General features: G+C 33.3%; 14 protein-coding genes and 1 pseudogene across 15 annotated transcripts, besides 3 other annotated features; 10 read left to right on the forward strand and 5 right to left on the reverse strand.

Annotated features, from left to right (window-relative positions):
• Window positions 1-16168: part of a mobile genetic element that runs on past the window's edge.
• On the forward strand, window positions 129-1283 carry TVAGG3_0903050 (keratin-associated protein family; the record flags this gene model as incomplete). Its single annotated transcript, XM_051251421.1, has 1 exon — window positions 129-1283. A coding segment is annotated over one exon (1155 nt), but the record flags the coding sequence as incomplete, so codon positions are not given.
• On the forward strand, window positions 2032-2832 carry TVAGG3_0903060 (integrase core domain containing protein family; the record flags this gene model as incomplete). Its single annotated transcript, XM_051251422.1, has 1 exon — window positions 2032-2832. One exon carries the CDS (start codon window positions 2032-2034, stop codon window positions 2830-2832), a length of 801 nt encoding a protein of 266 aa, XP_051076996.1.
• Window positions 3126-3788, forward strand: TVAGG3_0903070 (uncharacterized protein; the record flags this gene model as incomplete). The annotated part of the gene is made up of 1 exon (XM_051251423.1): window positions 3126-3788. One exon carries the CDS (start codon window positions 3126-3128, stop codon window positions 3786-3788), a length of 663 nt encoding a protein of 220 aa, XP_051076997.1.
• Window positions 4101-4852, reverse strand: TVAGG3_0903080 (annotated as a pseudogene). The gene has a single exon. A coding segment is annotated over exon 1 (752 nt).
• Window positions 6991-7176, reverse strand: TVAGG3_0903090 (uncharacterized protein; the record flags this gene model as incomplete). The annotated part of the gene is made up of 1 exon (XM_051251424.1): window positions 6991-7176. The coding sequence occupies one exon, from the start codon at window positions 7174-7176 to the stop codon at window positions 6991-6993; it is 186 nt and encodes a 61-aa protein (XP_051076998.1).
• TVAGG3_0903100 (organellar and viral DNA polymerase type B) lies at window positions 8293-9675 on the forward strand (the record flags this gene model as incomplete). Its single annotated transcript, XM_051251425.1, has 1 exon — window positions 8293-9675. A coding segment is annotated over one exon (1383 nt), but the record flags the coding sequence as incomplete, so codon positions are not given.
• TVAGG3_0903110 (organellar and viral DNA polymerase type B) lies at window positions 10771-11331 on the forward strand (the record flags this gene model as incomplete). Its single annotated transcript, XM_051251426.1, has 1 exon — window positions 10771-11331. One exon carries the CDS (start codon window positions 10771-10773, stop codon window positions 11329-11331), a length of 561 nt encoding a protein of 186 aa, XP_051077000.1.
• On the reverse strand, window positions 11479-11775 carry TVAGG3_0903120 (uncharacterized protein; the record flags this gene model as incomplete). Its single annotated transcript, XM_051251427.1, has 1 exon — window positions 11479-11775. One exon carries the CDS (start codon window positions 11773-11775, stop codon window positions 11479-11481), a length of 297 nt encoding a protein of 98 aa, XP_051077001.1.
• TVAGG3_0903130 (uncharacterized protein) lies at window positions 12357-12629 on the reverse strand (the record flags this gene model as incomplete). Its single annotated transcript, XM_001311721.2, has 1 exon — window positions 12357-12629. The coding sequence occupies one exon, from the start codon at window positions 12627-12629 to the stop codon at window positions 12357-12359; it is 273 nt and encodes a 90-aa protein (XP_001311722.1).
• TVAGG3_0903140 (uncharacterized protein) lies at window positions 12675-13109 on the forward strand (the record flags this gene model as incomplete). The annotated part of the gene is made up of 1 exon (XM_001311720.1): window positions 12675-13109. One exon carries the CDS (start codon window positions 12675-12677, stop codon window positions 13107-13109), a length of 435 nt encoding a protein of 144 aa, XP_001311721.1.
• On the forward strand, window positions 14288-14710 carry TVAGG3_0903150 (uncharacterized protein; the record flags this gene model as incomplete). Its single annotated transcript, XM_051251428.1, has 1 exon — window positions 14288-14710. One exon carries the CDS (start codon window positions 14288-14290, stop codon window positions 14708-14710), a length of 423 nt encoding a protein of 140 aa, XP_051077002.1.
• Window positions 14741-15211, forward strand: TVAGG3_0903160 (repellent protein 1 family; the record flags this gene model as incomplete). The annotated part of the gene is made up of 1 exon (XM_001311719.2): window positions 14741-15211. The coding sequence occupies one exon, from the start codon at window positions 14741-14743 to the stop codon at window positions 15209-15211; it is 471 nt and encodes a 156-aa protein (XP_001311720.2).
• TVAGG3_0903170 (uncharacterized protein) lies at window positions 15661-15987 on the forward strand (the record flags this gene model as incomplete). The annotated part of the gene is made up of 1 exon (XM_051251429.1): window positions 15661-15987. One exon carries the CDS (start codon window positions 15661-15663, stop codon window positions 15985-15987), a length of 327 nt encoding a protein of 108 aa, XP_051077003.1.
• Window positions 16169-16445: 277 nt separating the features above from the next.
• TVAGG3_0903180 (protein of unknown function, DUF4106 family) lies at window positions 16446-16793 on the reverse strand (the record flags this gene model as incomplete). The annotated part of the gene is made up of 1 exon (XM_051251430.1): window positions 16446-16793. The coding sequence occupies one exon, from the start codon at window positions 16791-16793 to the stop codon at window positions 16446-16448; it is 348 nt and encodes a 115-aa protein (XP_051077004.1).
• A 469-nt stretch (window positions 16794-17262) lies between these two features.
• TVAGG3_0903190 (attachment subunit-related family) lies at window positions 17263-18351 on the forward strand (the record flags this gene model as incomplete). Its single annotated transcript, XM_001311718.1, has 1 exon — window positions 17263-18351. The coding sequence occupies one exon, from the start codon at window positions 17263-17265 to the stop codon at window positions 18349-18351; it is 1089 nt and encodes a 362-aa protein (XP_001311719.1).
• Window positions 18352-19666: 1315 nt separating this feature from the next.
• Window positions 19667-19695: a mobile genetic element.
• A 600-nt stretch (window positions 19696-20295) lies between these two features.
• Window positions 20296-20345: a mobile genetic element.
• Window positions 20346-20931: the final 586 nt, after the last annotated feature.

Genomic DNA, 20931 nt, shown 5'->3' on the forward strand with positions numbered 1-20931 from the left:
TTAAAAACGTGTATCCTGAAGTTATTGATTTATTTAGAGGAGTTAATGATTCAATTTCAAAACATTCTATAACCCTCGATGAAGAGAATAAATTAACAGATTATATATTCGTCATTATTGCAGAATTAATGAAGAGAATAAATGAAAAAGGAATTGGTGATATCATTAATGTCAGCGATGTAATGATGAAAAGAAATTTTGACTCATTATTTACAAAACCGAAAACAGAATATAGTCTTTATGACGTAATTACCGAATTAATGAAAAAGATTAATGATAATAAGAGTTCTGGCGGAAGAGTTGAATTAGAAGTGAATGATGTTAATGAGAAATTAGCCGAAAAAGCAAACAAAAATGAGCTTTTAGCTCTGAGTGATAAAGTCAAGAACCACGTTCATTATATAACTTCAGACGAACAGATTATAACGGACTACCATGGATATTTAACACGAAGTGATGAAGTGAAGACGGAAGACCCCAATGAAAGAAGATATAAATACATTCGTGCTAAAGGTTATGACATAAGCTGTACTGTACAGTATGACACGGGTAAAGCACCAGAAGCATTTAGTTATAACGATGAAATTTATGCCTCTACTTTCTCTGTTAAAGGTGTATTAGTTGAACCAAGATTTACTTTGAGAGTTAAGTCAAAAATAACGTTTGAAGATGCTATTAAAAGTAAAGCTGACAAAGTTGAACTCGAAGCAATGAACAAAGTTTTGAAATCTCATAAACACAACATCTCCGATATAAATGAACTTCAAGCTACATTAGACAGTAAAGCCGACAAGAACCATACACATAAATCCTTCACTACTGTTAGAGCAGACGACATAATATTGAACTATACCCTTGGTTCAAGTGCACCATTAGAAAATCCAAGTACAAGCGTAAAAGATACACTAAACTCCTTAAATAGTAAATGTATGAACATTGAAGGTCATGCCAGAAACTTTGAAACCCATGAACTACCAGCAATGTTAGAGAAGAAAGCAGACAAGAACCATACACATACAAGTTTTACAACTGTTGCTATAGAAAGTATTGAAGGAACGGTTGAAGAACCTGATGGGGATGTATTATATTGTAAACCTCCTAACTTTCCACAAGGTTTAACATCGGAGGAAAACATAACGACGATGAGAAACATTAGATGTAAAGATGTTTATGTCATGAAGGATGAACATAATATTAAATTCACTGCTCAAGATTTATATGACAAGAAGGCTGACAAAACAGAGCTTCAAACATTAAAGACTGAAATACTTCAAACATTATATCCTGCAGGCTCTATTTATACGTCAATGAACTCAATAAATCCAGCAACAGTTCTGGGTTTCGGTACGTGGGAGCAGATTGTAGATAAATTCTTATACTGTGCGAACTCTTCAAAGCAAACAGGTGGTTCGAAGAAAATTACTGAAGCAAACCTTCCACCGCACACTCATACAGGAACTACAAACACAACAGGTAGTCATTCACATTCAATAACAAAAAGAGGTTATACAAATCTTGCAGCAGGTTCGGATAGACAGGGAATGCATAGATATGATATTTCAAGTGACCCAGTAGATTCAAGCGCAGGTATTTTCTGTGGAACCGCAGGAAATCATTCACACACTTTCACAACAAATCCAACAGGCTCGGGTGAAGATTATATGCCACCATTTGTGACTGTATTTGCATGGTACCGCGTTCAATGAACGCGCTTGAGCCTAGAATAAAATCTTTAACTTTACATAAATGAGCTTGAAAGAAGTATTCGAACAACATCCATGGAGGTCATTTAAGAAGTTCAATGAAGCTGCAAAGAGTTCGGGATTTACTAACAGAGCTGAAGTGAAAAGGTTCTTTGACAAAAATGTTGTACATCAAACAAAAATAAATCCTTACGACTACTTTTTACCAATTTACTCCAACACTCCTGACGCATACCAATTTGACACTCTCATTCAAAGCAGAAAATGTGGTCATAAACCATTCCTCATCTTCATAAATGTTAACACTCGTAAAGCATATGCGTATATAATGAGAAATAAAGGAACTCATGAAGTGTTAAGAGTTTTACAAAAGTTTGTAGCAGAACATAGCCCAAGTATTTTAACATCAGACCAAGACGGTGCATACCTCAGCAACGAAATCACAGAATTTCTCATTAAGCATAACATAACTCACTACACTACTGAAGACCATAACCATAACATACTCGGTATCATTAACCGCTTCATAAGGACTCTCAGAGATTTAAATCAAGAGCGAGACTTTACCGAAGAAACAATGAAACATTTTCTCGAAGTATATAATTCCTCAACACATTCTACAACAGGACATACACCAAATTCAATGACACAACAACAAGAAGAAAAGTATATACAAAAGAAACGAAGCCAAACACAAAATATCAGAAATTCAACACAATTTACTCTCATTCCTGGTACAAAAGTTCGTGTAGTTCTTGACGACAAACCATTGACAAAGAAACGTTTAAGGTTAAGTCGAAATTATTATATCGTAGACTCTACGCAAGGTAATGGATATCTTATAAAAGCTGCTGACGACTCCATAGCATTTTACCCTCGACATAAATTAGTCGAAAGTAGTAATGGCAAACTTGCTGAAACCATTGACGAAGCAAAGCGAGGAGTGGTTATTGAAATACTTGACTACAACATAAACGATGACACTTATAAAGTAAGATATGAAGGAGGCGTTGAAGATGTTATACCATCTAAGAACTTGAGAGAATCTAAACCAACTCATCTGGGACCATTAGAGCGGGAGTACTGGAAAGATAAAAACATGCCAGAAAGAATAAGAAAATTCTTCTAAACTTTTTCGTTGGATGTAAATCAGACATGAATGAGAACAGTCATGTATTATTAATGGTACCATTTATTTTTGTCATAAATTTACACCAAAAATAAGCCGCTAGCGGCAAGGGCGAAGCCCATGTTTAGGTGAAGAGGTGAGATGTCACCCGTTTTTTCACCTGTTTTCTCACCCTCAGCCGCTAAGCGGCGAGACCCAAAGGGTCTTGAATTTGTCATGAATTTCCTTAAGATAGAAAAAATAAAATTAGTTTTATTTTTATTTATTTTTTTATTTTGTATGTAAGAACAGAAATGTCAGTCGAAGCAAAAACATTCACTAACAAATATAATGGCGAAACATTCACAAAATGCACTTATAACGGTATTGAAGTCTTACGTAGAGACAAGGATGGTTACATTAATGCAACAAATATGTGTCAGCAGTTTAGGAAAGACTTTAGAAAGTTGTTGGAAAATAAGTCCTGGGAAGAGTATTATAAGGCATTTTGTGAAGAATATAGCAACAGTCCGAATTCCGGCGGTTGCTTTTTATACAAAATTCATGCAGGAATTCCTGATGAAATCAAACAGGTTAGAGGAACGTATGTAGACCCAAGACTTATAAACTATATAGCAATGTGGGCTTCTCCAAAATATTGCATAGCAGTTGGAAAAATTATGGACTCCATAGACAAGAAAGTTCATGAGAAGTTAGATGAAGAAGAACTCGAAGATACAGTGGAGAATGCTAAACCTTTGTTCGAAGAAGAAGTTGGAAAAATGTGTGAAAAACAATTAGAACATGAACGTGAGATATATTATGGTTATAGAGATTCTCCATACGAACTAGACCAATGGGAACAAGAAGATTTAAAGAGAGAATTTAGAGAATATGAACTCGCTAAGATAGCATTTGAAGCTGCAGAAAAGAAGTTAAAAGTTTGGGGTCGTTTTGTACAAAAATATTGTGAGTAAATGAACCATTTATTTTTATTGAATTCAGTAAAAATATATTATAGGTGAAGAGGTGAGATGTCACCCGTTTTCTCACCTGTTTTCTCACCCCAGTTTTTCACAAGCGTTTTACATGAATTGTACGATGTATATTTGAAATCCTAAACAATTTCGTAGCTTCTATTTCTTCTGTCAGTATGTCAAAAGTTTTAACAATGCCGAAAGTTTCTTTATATTTCTTCTTGACGTCAGATAGAAGGAAATCGTCAGCAGTTGGATAGTTTTTGTTCAGAAATGCTAACATGTCCATTTTATTTTCTGCTGGCTTTTCTGCTTCTTTCTTTAAGTCTGCATAGTCGTTTCGCATTCTTTCTATCTCTTTGACGGAGTAGTTATATTTCCTTAATTGCTGCTTTACATTTAGAACATTGCGGATTCATTTTTGCGTTATATTCTGAAACCTTACCTGCTAAAACAACTAAGGCGTCAATGGTTTTCTTTAACTCAAAAGCAGTTGGTCTTATCTGTTCGTTCCATATTTTACCTCTTCTATCTTTATCTCTTATCTGCCATACACATTCAGCAACTAACGAAACAAAGTTATCGTAGGTCTTAAACTCCCCGGATTTATATATGTCAGAAACATTCTTATATACCATGTCGCAATCTTTGTCCATAACCTTATGGTTGCAATGAAATCCTAGAAACTCATAGTTTACCTTTCGAATGAACTTCTTTATTTCTACTGAGTCAGTTGGTTTCACTTCTATTTCATCGAATTCAGGAATAGTTAGTTTTTGATGCTGAATTTCAGGTAGTTTAGGTAAATGGTCAATAATGTCCTGCATTTCATAAAGATACTGTTCATTTGTTTCATCTTTCGCACTACAGTCTAAATTACTTGTTAAAAGTTCTTGCTTTATCTTCTGGATTTTTGTTTCGAAAGTATATGAAGAAGGAATGAAGCTTTTCATCTCTACTAACATAGATGTTGGATTCATGACTAATGAGTTTGGTGAAGTTGTTGTGGACAGAGTCCCGCCGTTCGCGGCTTGAATTGTTGTTGTGCCGATTGTTGAAATCATATCTTTACATACAAAATAAAAAAATAAATAAAAATAAAACTAACGTTATTTTTCTATCTTAAGGAAATTCATGAAAATTCAAGAGGTGAGAAATTAGGTGAAAAAAGAGGTGACATCTCACCTCTTCACCTATAATATATTTTTGGTCATTTACACTCATTTACGAAGAAGTTATGACAAAGCATTTACGAAGAAGTTATGACAAAGCATTTACGAAGAAGTTATGACAAAGCATTTACGAAGAAGTTATGACAAAGCATTTACGAAGAAGTTATGAAAAGAGGTCACGAGGGTGAAAAAGAGGTGAGAAAACAGGTGACATCTCACCTCTTCACCTAAATTATATTTTAGGTCAAAGCTTCCACGAGAGAAAAGATTCCTCATTCGCTAAGGATTCCAAAAATGAAAAAATCATTGATTTCGGCTGAGAAAAAACAGCAAAACCCTTCTTCCACGGGAACAAAGAAATAAAGAAGAAATAAAGTAAATTTTTTATTTATTCCCGTGGAAGATAGAGCACTTTTATGACACTTTTTATTCACGACAAACAAGACAAATAAAGAAAATAAGAAAATACGGCGCTGTCGCGGTTCGAACCACAGACCCTGACCCCTCCATAACACCACCTTAGACCACTGTGCTACGTAGCCTGTCGACATAAGATTTTATAAATTGCATATTTGACGTAAATTTATTTCCATCTGGCTTCCCACTGCATAAGATATTCATACGTGTTTGTAAGACATTCATTAAACTTCTTTTCTATTGCATCTAATCTTGCGTTATTTTTTTCAATAACTTGTCTGTATTCTTCATCATCTCCAGCAGTGTTTGGGTCTTCACGTTTAAAATATTCATGTTAACCAATTTTTTATCTACAAATTTTATTAGTGTTTGATTCACTTCGTTATGATAACGGTCATATTCTTTCAATACGTAAGTGAAGACAAAATGCGTCGTACCTTCAATCTTAAAGCTTAAAGAACTTTCAACACAGTTTTGAGGGTCTGTCAGTGCGTCAATGAGATAGTATTCGAAGTCAGTCAATAATCTTTTTAAAGTCATTTCATACAGGATAAAATTTAATGTTGTGAAGAAATAGTGTTTATCTCAGAAAAAATAAAGTTAGTTTTTATTTTATTTATTTTTTTATCCTGTATGTAAGAACAGTAATGTCAACATTAGAGAACACAACAACTGCTATCGTTTCATTGAAGCCATTAAATGAAGAATACGAATACATACAATATAACAAACAATTGAGACTCATTCGTTCAGTCAAAGATGATATGTATCAAATGCAAAGTATAATGAACGCTCTTCGTTCTACAAAGCAAGCATATCATTGGTTTTGAAAACCAACAGCTAAAGAACTTTTAGAAAGAATTTCCTCATATGATTGCTTCCTCGGAAAACCGAGGGAAGAGATTCCATTCGAAAATCGCAAGAATTTGGCTCCTGGTTTGAAAGGTTATTATGTTCATAGACTTTTAGTAAATGCTGTAGCAATGTGGGCTTCACCTCGTTATGCTTGTTATATTTTCATGATGTTAGATGAACTATATAAAGCAGAACGTGGAGAGATGGAAAAGAAACTTCAAGCAAAAGATGAAGTCATTGAATCCAAAGACAAAAGCATACAGAAAAGAATACCACGTTCAGTACCAAAAGGAAAGGAAAAGAGTTATAAGTATATGATTTATACTGAAGAGTTGGAGAAAGAAGAAGATAGAGATATGGTTATGTTGCATTTAGTCAGAAGAAACAACAAAAGCTTTTACGACCTTGCTAAAATATATAAATCTGACAGAAACTGGTTCTATCGTGAAAACTTACCGATTTCAATGACACCGAATGAGCAAATAAAAAAATTGTCAAAAATACTCTTCCTCAAACACACTATGACATCAAAGGTTGCACAATACTTACCTTCAAAGAAGACTTAACATTACTGAAGGAAAAAAATAACAGAATATTTCGATAACTTCAAAGAGGAAGAATGAAGTCACGACAACATTAACGAAGAAGTCACGACAACATTAACGAAGAGAGAATGAGGTGAAAAAACAGACCCAAAGGGTCAGAGCCGCAAAGCGGCTAGGTGATATCTCACCTCTTCACCAAAAATATATTTTTGGTTAAATAGCTTCAGGGTCAATTTCTTCAACCATTTCACTTCCTTCGTCAATGTCAATTGAAGCTTCTTCAACCTTTGGTAAGAACTTTTGTATAACATCTTTGTTCGTTATTGTCTTCAGAGATGAAGGATAATATTTCACAGATGTTTCACCCTTCTTATATTCTTTCTGTTCGGAAAGATTCATAGCAATACTGAAGAAGTCAATGTTGGAGTTCTTTATGAACAGTATAGTGTGTATCTTTGACATTCACGAAGAAACCCTTTTGTTTCAAAACTACTGCTAACTCTTGTGAAGTATAACGTTTGCGGTCAATGACGATAGCTAATGGTCTGACATACTGACCAAACTTAGATTCTTTCACAAACTCTTGTTAAAGATAACATTAACGTTTGAAGCATTATTGAACTCATTCTTGATGGCAGTAGCGAGAGCATTGTATGAAAAGAACTTGCAATCTTGCATGGTTTCATTAAAATAAAAATATTAAATTATTTTGAAAAATAACTTAAAAAAATCTAATCTAATTTTTTCAAAAATATTTTTTTTATTTCCTACTAAAGATGTATCGGAAGTTGTCTAAGTTAGAACACTCGGAAATAAAACAACTTCTACAGAAGCTAATATAGATGTTGCAAAGCATTACGCAACAAACAAAAAAGCACTCGCTGACTTCATTAAAGACTATAATGGTGCAATAAGTTATGATAGAATTCATGAGTTCATAAAGCCGCAACGCGGCGAGGACGAAGTCCATGCAAGAGCATTTCCTTTAAATGACATTGCTATTGACTTATATCATAGACGTTCATACCTCATGAAGTAAGAAGAGAGATGTTTGACATAACAAATGCAAACGTTGGTGAAACACGAAAGAGAGATGACACACTGAAACAACAGAGAAGAGAGATGTTTAAAAGTGCTATAGAACAAGTTCGCAAAGCTAACGATGTCATTCGTTCCATTGACGACAAACCAAAAGAAGGTGAGAGATGGTTAAAGAAAGATGAAGAGAATAGGAAGAGAAATGTGAAGTCAGGCAATAGACTCATTGACTTTAACATCGAAGCTTTAGATGAACCAAACAGAGACTACTTACACAAACATTTCGGTAAGGTTTTCATGAGACTCTTAGAGAAAATTAAAATAAACTCGCAACAGAGATGGATGGTATGTTATAAACTTGGTGGAAAGTATGAATGTTCTACGTTAAACCTCAATAATATTGGAACATTACTACATCAGCTCTTGAAGGAGAACTTTATATCAGAGATAGAAGCAAATGCTGCAGGTATTGTTGAAATGCACTATGACTTCTTCTTGACAAACATAAAGAATCTTACCGAAATAAAGATGTATGATTTAACAGAATATGAAGGCTTAACGATGTCAGATGTAAAGAAAGGCAAACCAAAAAAGAGACCATATAGAGATGAAAGCACACTGACAAATGACCAGAAAGCCATTTTGGAAGCTCTTAAGCAAACAGGAAACCCAGCACTTATAGAAAGCTTTTGGAAAGATAATGGTGAAAAGAAGTTTTATAAGAAGAGAAGCGGTCAGTTCTGGAAGTATCTTTGCACATTACCTATAAATCTTGAACGCTACCAAATCTTCAATGAACTGAACAAAAGAACTGCAACACTTATGACAGAGGACAATTGTTTCGTTTATGCTTGCATTCAGGCTGGAGTAAATGAAGAAACTATTGACCACATGAGAGAAGTCATTCGTGTTAGAGACTTTCCTCAAAGTAAAGTACAAGAAATTTCCGATTCAACAGGTATAGCATTTAATGTTACCATTGGTTATTTCAATGACTCAAGACATAATGAAATAAAGAGATATATACCAAAAGAATGCGAAACTGTTAGAACTATTGACTTACTTCTTGTTGAAGACCACTACATGCTAAATGAAAGATTACCAATGACAACATACTTCATTCGAAACTATATAGAAATCTTGAAGGAGTGTGGTGGAATGAACATTGAGAAACAGATGAAGATTTATACAAAGAGAGAAGATAAATATGTAGTTCGTTATGATAGAACAACACCGCTATGGGATGTTATGAAAACATTGTGGGAGTGCAAATATTTCGAACCTATTTCTTATGGAGAACTTTTCACATATACTACTGACTTATATAAACAGAACCTTGCACCATTTAAAGATTTGACATATGCTCCAAAGTATTGTGTACAACTGAAGAAGAAAGCAGAGTCAAAAGAAGTAAATAAAGCTAAATGTAAATTCATTCCTGAGCACGTTTTCTTTGCTGACTTTGAGTGTAGTACAGATGGCTTTCATAAAGCTTTTAACATCTGTTATGACAGTGAAGATGGTTCAGTGAGTGAAAGCATTTGGGGTCAAAACTGTGCAACAGAATTTTTGGAAAGACTTCCTGACAAGAGTTTAATATATTTCCACAACCTCAGTTATGACATAAACTTCATCTTAAGACACATGACAGAAGTGAAAGGAACTCCCATCATTAAAGGTTCACGAACAATGCAAATAACTGGTTTATATAAAGGACGGGCAATTATTATAAAAGACTCTTACAGTGTTATAAATAAGAAGCTTAAACTATTTCCTGCTATGTTTAACTTACAAACAGGACCGAAAGAAGTATTTCCATATAACTACTACAGCAGTGTTTTGTTAGCAAATGACAACAGAACTGGTGTCATTTCTGAAGCATGTAAGTTTATCCATGATGCAGATACATTCATGAAAAACATAGATTCCATCAAAGGTTGCAGAATAGATGAAAACCACTTCGACTTAGAAAAATATAGCACGTTTTACTGCAAACAAGATGTAAGAATTTTAAGAGAAGGTTTTGTAAAGTTCCGCAATGACTTATTGAAAGAGTTTGATTTAAACGTTTATGACTACGTTAGTATTTGTTCTATTGCTAACAAATTGTTTGAGAACAGAGTATACTTCCCGAATGGAAATCTTTATGACCTCTCAAATAAACCAAGAGAATTTATTTCGAGATGCATTCAAGGTGGAAGATGTATGTTGTCAGATAACATGAAACAAAAGAGCAAAAAGAAACTCATTGCTGACTTCGACACTGTTTCATTATATCCTTCAGCTATAGCAAGACTTTATACTTTAGAAGGAATTCCAAAAGTATTGAAGGAAGAAATGTTAAGCACAGAGTATCTCATGAGACATTTATTCGATGATGACCAAAAGGAACCCATTGGTGAAAAGTTTATGTCTGGCTTCTTTGTTCTCATTAAGATAACAGAGATTGGTATACCCAGACACTTTCATTTAATAGTTTGCGACCCTGAACTAAATCCAGAACTTAACGTTCCAAGAAGTTCAAACACTTGCTGTCTCATGTATGTTGACCATATAACATTACAAGACCTCATAAAATATCAATGTGTCAAATGTGAAGTGTTGCAAGGATACTATTACGATGGAAACAGAGATATGAGAATAAGAGATGAAGTAAAGAAGTTGTTTGAGTTAAGGTTAAAGTATAAGAAAGAAGGAAACCCCTTACAAGAAATTATAAAACTCATTCTGAACAGCATTTATGGCAAAACTATTCTATCTCCTATTGAGTCAAAAATAACCATAGTAAATGACAAAGATGCTATAAGATATGCTATAAGAAATTACAACCATATAGTGAAGTTCGAAGGTTTGGATGGTTCAGATAAAACTATTTTCAAGCTAACGAAAAGCATTTGCAGACACTTTAACTTCTGTCCACTTGGTGTTAATATTCTGTCTATGTCAAAACGTATTATGAATGAAGTATTCTGTACTGCTGAAGATATGGGACTTCAAATATTTTACCAGGATACCGACAGTATGCACTTATATAATGAAGACATACCAAAGCTTGCAGCAGAGTTTAAGAAGAGATATGGTCGCGAACTTATAGGAAAGAACCTTGGTCAATTTCATAGCGACTTTGCAGAAATAACACCTGGAAAACAAAGTTTAGCTTATAAAAGTATTTTCTGTGGAAAGAAGACCTACATAGACTTACTCACTAACGATTTAAATGAAGTTGCATTTCACTGCAGAATGAAAGGCGTGAAGCAAGATGTTATTGCTTTAACCGCTAATGAAATGTTTCCTGAAGCTATACAATGCTATTACAATGAAGATAAGAACATTCACATACCTGTTGGAACATATGACAAAGACTCTGAGTTCAGTTTAATGAAACTTTACAAAGCACTTTATGATGGTCAAGAGATTGCATTCGACTTATGTAAGTCATGTCAACCTTGCTTTGCTGAAAAGTTCAACTTTTCAATAACGACTAAAACAAGCTTTATTCGTAAGTTGAAGTTCTGAGGTCATGGGCTTCGCCCTTGCCGCTAGCGGCTTATTTTTGTCAGCAATGAGGTCATGAATGAGGTCATAGGCTTCGCCCTTGCCGCTAGCGGCTTATTTTTGTCAGCAATGAGGTCATTCGTGATAAAAATAAAGCTAGCGTAGATTTTACAATACTGCGATGGTAGAGTTTAAGAGTTGTGCTTCAATGTAGAGACAGTCCTTCCCATCTGGAGGCAAGAACACTGGACATTTATGGTCATGAGTGGAGAACATGTCTATCCAAAACTCACGATTGAAGCCAGTTAATTTATAGTATTTAGGGTTAGGAAGTGGTGAAGTTCTTGTATGACCAATGAACTCATTTTCAACGCCTTTGGCTATATTAGAGTAAAGTATTGCTTGCTTTCTATCCCAAATGCCAGGTGTTACAATCTTTGAAAATTCATTTTTCCTCGGAAGCATTGCATCATAATTGAAAACATTCTTAAAATCATCACTTGGTTCAGAGATTTGAAATCTTATACGTAATGGATTTTTTTCTTTTTAGCGACTTCATTGAATGGTGAGAATACAATGAATTGACAGTCATGAGTTCCATCTTCATTTTCATTAAATTCATAATGAAAGTCTATAAGTTGTGGCTGACTACCTTCCTTCAGTTGTGCAAGAAACTCACGTAAAGGCTGTAAAGTTTGTACTTCAATGTTGAACTTTTTCTCGAACATCTCATTAAATGAAATCATACATTGCAACAATGTTGTATCGTCTTTAAAGTATTTGTATATGTGAATGTTTTGGGCGCTTAAAGACTGTTCGTCATTTTCTATCTCGACTTGAAGTATAAAGTCAACCTTTCTGAAAGCACGTGTTATATACATAGATGTTATGCCAATGTACTTCTCTTCATTTATGTTCACAATCCAGTCTGTTGGAAACTTAAACGTTACTCTGTTCCCCTTTATTTTGACGTCAGGGTTTTCACTACTGAACGCAACAGATAAAGGTATTTGTCTATACATTTAGTTTGGATAAAAATAAACCATTTACTCTTTCTTTGCTTCAGCTTCCTTTGCTTTTTGTTCTTCCTTTGCTTTTGCTTCTTCTCTAGCTTTTTTCGCCAGCAAACGTGGGTTCTTCTGTCTTCCAGCAGCTAATGCAGCTAGTTGTTTTTCACTAAGTTTTCTCTTTGGTCTCTCTGGCTTTTGTTCTTGTTTTTGTTCCTTCAGTTCGGATAAAATTTGCTCACGAATTTCTTTCTTCAATGCTTCAACATCTATGACCCCTTGGGTCTTGTCCATATGACTTGTCTGAGTCATTTGACTGTAGATAAAAAACTAAATTAAAACTTTAACCGATGTAAAATGAGCTTGTCAAAATCAGAACGAGAGTCTATTATATTAAATGACGCCAGAGGAATACAACATCCTTTCTATTACGTAAGTCAGAGTAAAGATGGTAAAATATACGTAAGAAAAAGAAAGGTTCCATTAGCGAATACAGAGAGCGACAACATTAAGGTGCATGGCAAGGGTGAAGTCCACGAAGCCCATATAAAACCTTCTGTTCAAACTGAAAAGTCAATAGAACAAGAAGAAAAGAAGCCAGATGTTCTTTCAATAACGAACCAAGAGCTTATTGCAAAGTTCGTGAATTTCATTGAAAAGCAAACCGAGTCAAAGAACCCTGACCCGCCAGTGAAAGAAGTTGAGACAAAAGAGAATGTACAGTTCATTGAAAATGTCAAGAAACAACTTCCACCACGAATGCCAAGAAGAAGAGTGAGAATAATGAAGTAAATAGATATTTTTATCTGAAGTAAATACATGCAGAACGAACAGCTAAACGAATTTACTCCAGCAGAGCATATTCATCAGATTCGCTCATATTTCGATATCATAGACAATGCAGTTCAAATTGGTGACACTAATAGAAAATATTCTGACGCAAAGATTCCATCACAACCTGGAACTGCTAAAGATAACACATGGGTAACATTCAATCTCTCACCTCCTGGTGAAAATATGTTGGACCTTTACAATACATTCATTACGTATAAAATGGAAGGTCAATTTATTGTAGATAAAGAAATTGGTTCAGGTTCCAATAAAACAAACCCACCAGGATTTTGGATTGGTTTCGATGACGCTTTCTATGCAGTTGCTGGATATCAAATCCTTGCAAATGGTCGTATCGTATATTCTCAAGACAACGCAAGAGAAGAAGCATATATAACTTCAAACTCACAAACTACCGAACAAATAAAGAAAGTAGATGTTTTTTCAAAGACTCGACATGAAGATGTATGGAGTCATTCTGGAACATGCAGAACAGGACAAATTGTTAGTGGTCCAATTACAGCAGGAAAATCATTTGATTTTAAGCTTCGTTTAAGAATTCCTGTTAGAAGATTCCTTCCATTAGAAGCTATTCGATTTATTCCAGCTTTTGCAGGAAACATTCAGCTTAAAGTAAAGTTCAGTAGCGACGCCTTACAATGCACATCTATATCTGTAAATGATATCATTGCTTTCAATCCAACTCTTAAAGTTGCATTTGCTTCAGATTCAAATCCACCGACAAATAAATTTGTTCCATGGAATGAACCATTCACTATGATAACGAAGGCAGTAGAAGCTAGTGGAACAGTTACTATTACAACTGTAAACCAGCAACTATTTCGAACAAAGATGGATTTTAATGAATGTTTCATTCATCCAAAGTCATTCTCTTTAGACCCTAACATTTATACAGAACTTGTAGAACATTATACAAACGAGGCTTTAGTTTTCCTGTTAAAGTTATGGATTGGATTCCTATGGATGGTTCATTCTCAAAGAATACAGATAGTTCAAGTGCAACATTTACAGCAGCTTATACGCCTATTAATGTTAAAAGTATTTGGGCACTATTTAGAAAGAAAGACAACTATTATGTTAATTTTGAGAACCCTAAGTTTAAATATCTTCAGCTTTCCATGGGAGCTTATGGAAATATGCCTGCAGAACCTGAAAAATCATATGGACCTGTATTTTATGAAATGGTTGCGAACGCTTGCAATACAAACAATGATATGATAGGATTTAATGAAGATGTTATGAGGTCATTGGTGGATGATGGTAGTGTGGAACATAAATGGGATAGCTATGACAACACACATTTCTTATGTGGTTTTCCAACAGAAGTGGACTTTTGCTTCCAGCAAGGTCAAACATCTACTGCTCCAATAACATACAAATTGTCTGTTAAAGGACCTATTGAACTAGCAACTGAAAACGTACCAAAGCCACTTATTGGATTTATGAGGGATTGTTGCTTTGCAATACAAGTAAGACAGTCAGGCATACCAATAATAAGACTTGACGACTATAACTTAGCCACGGACGACAGTGAGGAATAAAGGATGAACGTTTATTTTTAAAGCTTATAAATGAGTTCTTCATCAAGCTCTCGTGAACCTTCACCATCTATAAAACAAACTTTACCAAACGATTATGGAGCACCTATTGAATATTTCTTACGAGCTGCACAATGGCAAAGAGCAGTCTCACCAAGGTTAGGTGTTCCACCAGCTCCTGTCAAAAATAGCATTTGGTCAAGTCCTTATATAAAATATGGTCTCCCACTAGGTTTGCTAGCTACAGCAGGAGCAGTAATGATGTTGAAAAGAAATAAAGCAAATGTTGTAAATAATACTGAAGTAGCTGAATTTGAACAAACTCCGACACCATCGCCAAAACCAACGTCAAAACCAACGCCTTCACAAACAACACCTTCAATGACTCCTGAACCTATGGAAGTACAAACTCCTGTTCAAAAGTCAACTCCTAAACCGACTCCAACATTTAAACCAGAACCTACTCCTCAAATAAATCGTAAAACTCCTGCGTTTCCTTACTGAAAAAATAATGTTAGTTTTATTTTATTTGAACATTTTATTTAGAGTAAAATGACGACTAAAGTCACTGAAGCAATGAAACAAAAATTTTTGGTAGAATACATTAAATCAGGAGCGGTTCCAGAAGGTTTTTACGTTCATACTATGAAGGATGGTAGAGTTCAGTTTAGAAAGATAAAGCAACCATTAGATAGAGAAGGTATATTAAGGAAGATTAAACTTCATGAGGACAACATTGCTGAACTTAGGAAGAAGTTAGAAGAGTTGGAGAAAGGAAGAGAGTTATAAAGCAATGAATTCATGAGGTGAAAAAAGAGGTGAAAAAAGAGGTGAGATTTCACCACTTCACCTAAATTTATTTTTGCGCTATGTTTTCATACGTGTGAGGGTGGTGATATCATTAATTTTTAAGTTTATTTTTATATTTACTGAAAATTTTTATTTGGATGTAAATGACGAAAACTATTGAGATAACAAACTACAACGGTCATGAGTTCAAGAATTTGTTCTTCGTTCCTCGTGAAAATACATTCTATCAGATACGAGGGAGAAAGGGTAAAGTTAGTTTGAGCGTTTATGAAGGAATGAAGAATGGAAAGTTTATACAAGCATACGATACAAACGGTAAACGTGTTTCATTAGCTTTGTCAAAACTTACTAACATTTATTTTGACAGTGACTTTGACTCTGACGATTGGAGCGACAGCAGCGATACTGAAGAATATGAACTATTGTGTGAAGCACAGCAATGGGAAGAGTTGCAATACTTTTGTAAGTGAGAACGTTTATTTTTACAGTAGTAAGGTGAAGTGGTTGGCGGCTTTATAAATATTTAAGGTTAAGTTGGTGTTTGTGTTTGTGTTGTAAAATATACGTTAACGGTTTTGTAAAGTGTCAAATTCACAAGTATTGCGTACGGAGGAACGCAGTGCCTCCGTACACGAGACTTGTATACTAACTACTGATATATAATCAGTACCTCATAGCCTACAATTCCCCTTATTAGACTTCCAAACTTTGAGTTAATGTCTTGACATTAACTCAAAGTTTGGAAAACTTCTCGTAAGAATCAATCGTCAAAAACCTCGATTGCAGTTATATTCATTGTGTTAAAAAACATTAAAAATTATTAAAGATTTGTATAATATGATTAAAAATGGGAAATAATATGAGGCAATATAAAGGAATATGAATATTAAATAAATATATCTAAATAGAAAGAATCAGAAAAATCAAATTATTGGCGCCAAAAAATGTCACTTTTTTTGTGAGCCATTTCGGTATGAGATACATCTGTTATTTGATTTTTGAGTGAACTCAAATTCATTTGACTTTGAGGGTTATAAGCTGTTCCGTCTGCAGCTCCACCATAGCCTGCCATTTTCGCTAAAAGTGCCGCTCTTAAACCTCCACTCTGTGCACCAATAACTCGGTTTAAAAGCATAGGGTTGCTTGACATTTGTTGCAACATAGTGGGGTCATTCATCATTTGTTGTTGCAACTGTTGTTGTGGTGTCAGTTTTACTATTGGATGTTTCAATGCTCCCTTCCTCTTACGTATATTCTTACGTAGCTTACGTGGCATTTTAAGTGAAGTTAAAAAGCGGTTTTTGACAGATGTTTATATGACACTTTTTGTTCAGCACAAAAAACTACTCGGTCAAAGTGTTGTCAGTTTTGTAAAATAACCGTCCTATCTCATTCTATAAGGGGGAAAAGGCTTCTCAAAGTATACTTCCTTGGAACGCCTGTAACTTTTCCTGTAGCGACGATAGACCTTACTTGTCCGGACAAAGTTATACTATTTTGAGTGCTCTACAAAAAAGTCAACGGCGACGACTCTCAAAAACCGTTGTGTAAAAAGTTTTACCGTTGGACAAAAAAGTATATATAGAAAACAAAAAACGTTTATAGTTCATTCAATATTTGAGATGAAACGGTTTGCCAACGGTAACTATTAAATAAAATAAAAAAATAGAGGGGTCTCCGTTGACGAAAACGGTTTATTTTAAACTTTTCTATGAGTGGTCCGAAAAAAAAGTTCATTTTTCATAATGGAAGGAAGAACAAGTGTCGCAAACAATTCGTCGACTACCTCTGCAGTTAAAGTTCCTACAACTTATGTCTCACCATTCTCAAAACCCTTACGACCTCCTATAATACCAAAGCAACCTCCTCATACAATTCAAGACAAATTGTCCAACAATTTGAGTTCTTCTTCTTCTCAAAACACAACAGAAACATCTGAAACAGTTGTCCAAACAGCACCAGAACAAGTTTCACATAGTTCTACAATTCAAGACAAATTGTCCAACAATTTGAGTTCTTCGTCTTCTCAAAACACAACAGAAACATCTGAAACAGATGTACAGCCAATAGAACAAGATATAGTCTCTCAAATTACAAGTATGTTAACAAGAGCACAATTTCAAGATTTAATTTCTCTTGAACAATATTCGAGTAACGAAACACAAAGCGACGACTGTAACCTCTCGCTACCCGAATCCATTCAAAGAAAATACGCCATGAAAAGACTGAAATTGTTGTATAAACTTCTTAACAATTGGGGGGTCGAAGACAACTCAGATTATAGTGAAATGTTTAACAAAGTCATAGAATCTGTTAAACCAATTGAAAACGACATAAAAAATCCCGGTGTTCTTGTAGACCTTTTCGCCTCAAAATTACCAGTTACAACTAATCTAATAGCAATACAAGCTATAGAGCAATTTATTTTATGTTTTCCCAAGCAATATAGACAACACCTAAGGGAAACAAGAATAGGAAAATTTCAATTGGTGTATCCTACAACATACAACTATTACGAAGAAGCAAATGAATATGGAGAACTCTCATTCCATTTCACACTTTCAGTTCCTGAGGGAGAAGAAAAAGCAATCTATCATGTACAATCTCTTGCAGGATGTGAAGGAAAACCTCACATAATAACTACTATCATAAGACGAAATGGTGGAAGTGAACTCAAAATAAGAGTAATTAGGTTATTTTGCCGACCAAATATATTTACAAGGCAAAATATCATATTACATGTCAACCTATTATCAGTATGTTTTGATAAAAAAATTTTATCAAATATCATATTAAAATTAACATCTATATCTATATCAATATCTACACTATAAATTTTTTTATTCAATATCATAGATTTCAAAAATTTATTTCAATTTTAAATTAATTTATGGTTTTCATCAAAATTGTTTTTTATTAAAAAGCATGTTTCACAATTTTTACAGTTTCTTTCAAAAGTTATAAAAAGAGAGTCAATAAGAAATTTCAACGCTTCAAGAAGGAATCAAAGAAATCGACGAAGTTCCAGAATTTTATTCAACAATTCTTAATCAATTAACAAAAACTATACCGAAACTTATCTTACCATCCAAATCAAATCACATTGTTGCATGCTAAGTTCGGTCAACGATAGAAATTGAGTGGAAATTAATCATCGAGGAAGTACGATTATGTAAAGTAAAAAATGTTGTGGGATTTTTAATATTATATATTATTTTATAATAAATTTTTTTTGAGTCATTTTAAGAAGCACATATAATTTTTTGAATTTAAAAATTAAAGTAGTGTCAAACGAATTTATCACTTAATTTAATACTCAGATTTCTTAAAATTAATGAAAAAAAGGTTTTCTGAGAACTTTTGAGAATGGTTTTCAAATTCCATTATTGAAAATATATAGGTATTGTATGAAATTCAAACTCTATATTTATTAAAATTCTAAATTTTTAATAAAATAACTTTTCAGAGGAGTATGATTTTGAATGGTTGATTAATAAGTATAAAAATGTCTACGATTTTAAGGAGGGAATTGTTCCTTATGAGGTATACATCATAACTATATACCTCATAAGGAACAATTCCCTCTTGATAGCTGGGAAACTTTCTCTGAATAACTTATCATTTGGAGAAAGTTTCCCAGCTATCTATTAGAAACTAAAGGCTGTGAGGCACTAATATATAATCAGTGCCTCATAGCCTTTAGTTTCTTATTAAAAACGAGAAAACTTGTTCGAAATGATAAACAATTTCGAACAAGTTTTCTCGTTTTAAGGAGGGAATTGTTCCTTATGAGGTATACATCATAACTATATACCTCATAAGGAACAATTCCCTCTTGATATCCTGGATATTTTTGAATATATTTTTTTAATTAAAGTTCTCAAAAGTATTATCAAAAGTGATTTTTTAAAAATATCTCCAATTAATTAACTAATTAAAAGTATTATATTTTTAAAATTAAATAGTTTTTCAATTTTTTTGAAGGAATTGAGATACTTCCCACGACAATAAAATTGAGAGGTTTACATTATGACTGATCTTAGCATGCAACAACATTACATACGGAATAAACATTTAATCTTTTACCATTAAAATTATATTTATACGTTATTTAATTTTTTTACGTCTAAGTTGAATAGGATAATAGCCGAAGATATAAAGTAACTATAGTTTACAAGCTAAGGAACAAATCAGCATTGAAACTAAAAAATAACGTATTTGAATAATTTCGTAAAAAATTAGAATTACTCGATATTAAGCATATTGCTTTTCTATCATATATGCTTATATTCTACAATAGTGTTACCAAACATCGGGCAACATCATACGTATAATACAACTTTTTAATACTTGAACGTCAATTTGACAGACTCAAGTTTCGAATTAGAGACCAACTTTCATCAGCATAGTATATGTGCGCAAACTACTGCATAATGGTATGCTTATCTTTTCATTTTAAAAAATAACGTATTTGAATAATTTCGTAAAAAATTAGAATTACTCGATATTAAGCATATTGCTTTTCTATCATATATGCTTATATTCTACAATAGTGTTACCAAACATCGGGCAACATCATACGTATAATACAACTTTTTCGTACTTCTTTATCGAATTTAAATAGAACTAAGTTTTTATTTTAAATAAAAGAGAAATAATTCTAATTTATAATCTCATTATTAATTTATTCTCATTTTAATATTTCATCGATTTTTTATTATCGATATTCAATACAAATGAATTCATATTATAATAGTATCTAGTATAACTAGGTATTCTATCACAGTATTTCTTCAATTTATTATAATATTTCAGCATTTTTTAGTTTCAATGCTGATTTGTTCCTTAGCTTGTAAACTATAGTTACTTTATATCTTCGGCTATTATCCTATTAAACTTAGACGTAAAAAATTAAATAACGTATAAATATAATTTTAATGGTAAAAGATTAAATGTTTATTCCGTATGTAATGTGATTTGATTTGGATGGTAAGATAAGTTTCGGTATAGTTTTTGTTAATTGATTAAGAATTGTTGAATAAAATTCTGGAACTTCGTCAATTTCTTTGATTCCCTCTTCCTCGCAATACAACTCCATATCATTAACTTGTATTTAAAGGCTTCCATATACAAAACTATATATAATGTTTGAAAGTTAAATCCAATCTTTTTCTATTTCTAAAAAAATTGAGACCTAAACACGAGATAGCTTTCAGAAAATTTTCAGGGACATTTTTAATCATTTTTTTATTTATTGTAATATCTTTGTTATTAAATTTGAATTGTTTAATATTTGAATGTAAAGAATTGAATAGTAATAATTTTAGTTTTAATACATAGCTAATTGCTAAGCAAAATAATTAATTTATTGTAATTTTGACATGTAAACTAAAGAGGAATTTAGCCGGCCAAAT

This window comes from Trichomonas vaginalis, chromosome I, assembly GCF_026262505.1.
Source record: "Trichomonas vaginalis G3 chromosome I, whole genome shotgun sequence".
In the NCBI taxonomy this organism is placed as follows: domain Eukaryota; phylum Parabasalia; order Trichomonadida; family Trichomonadidae; genus Trichomonas; species Trichomonas vaginalis.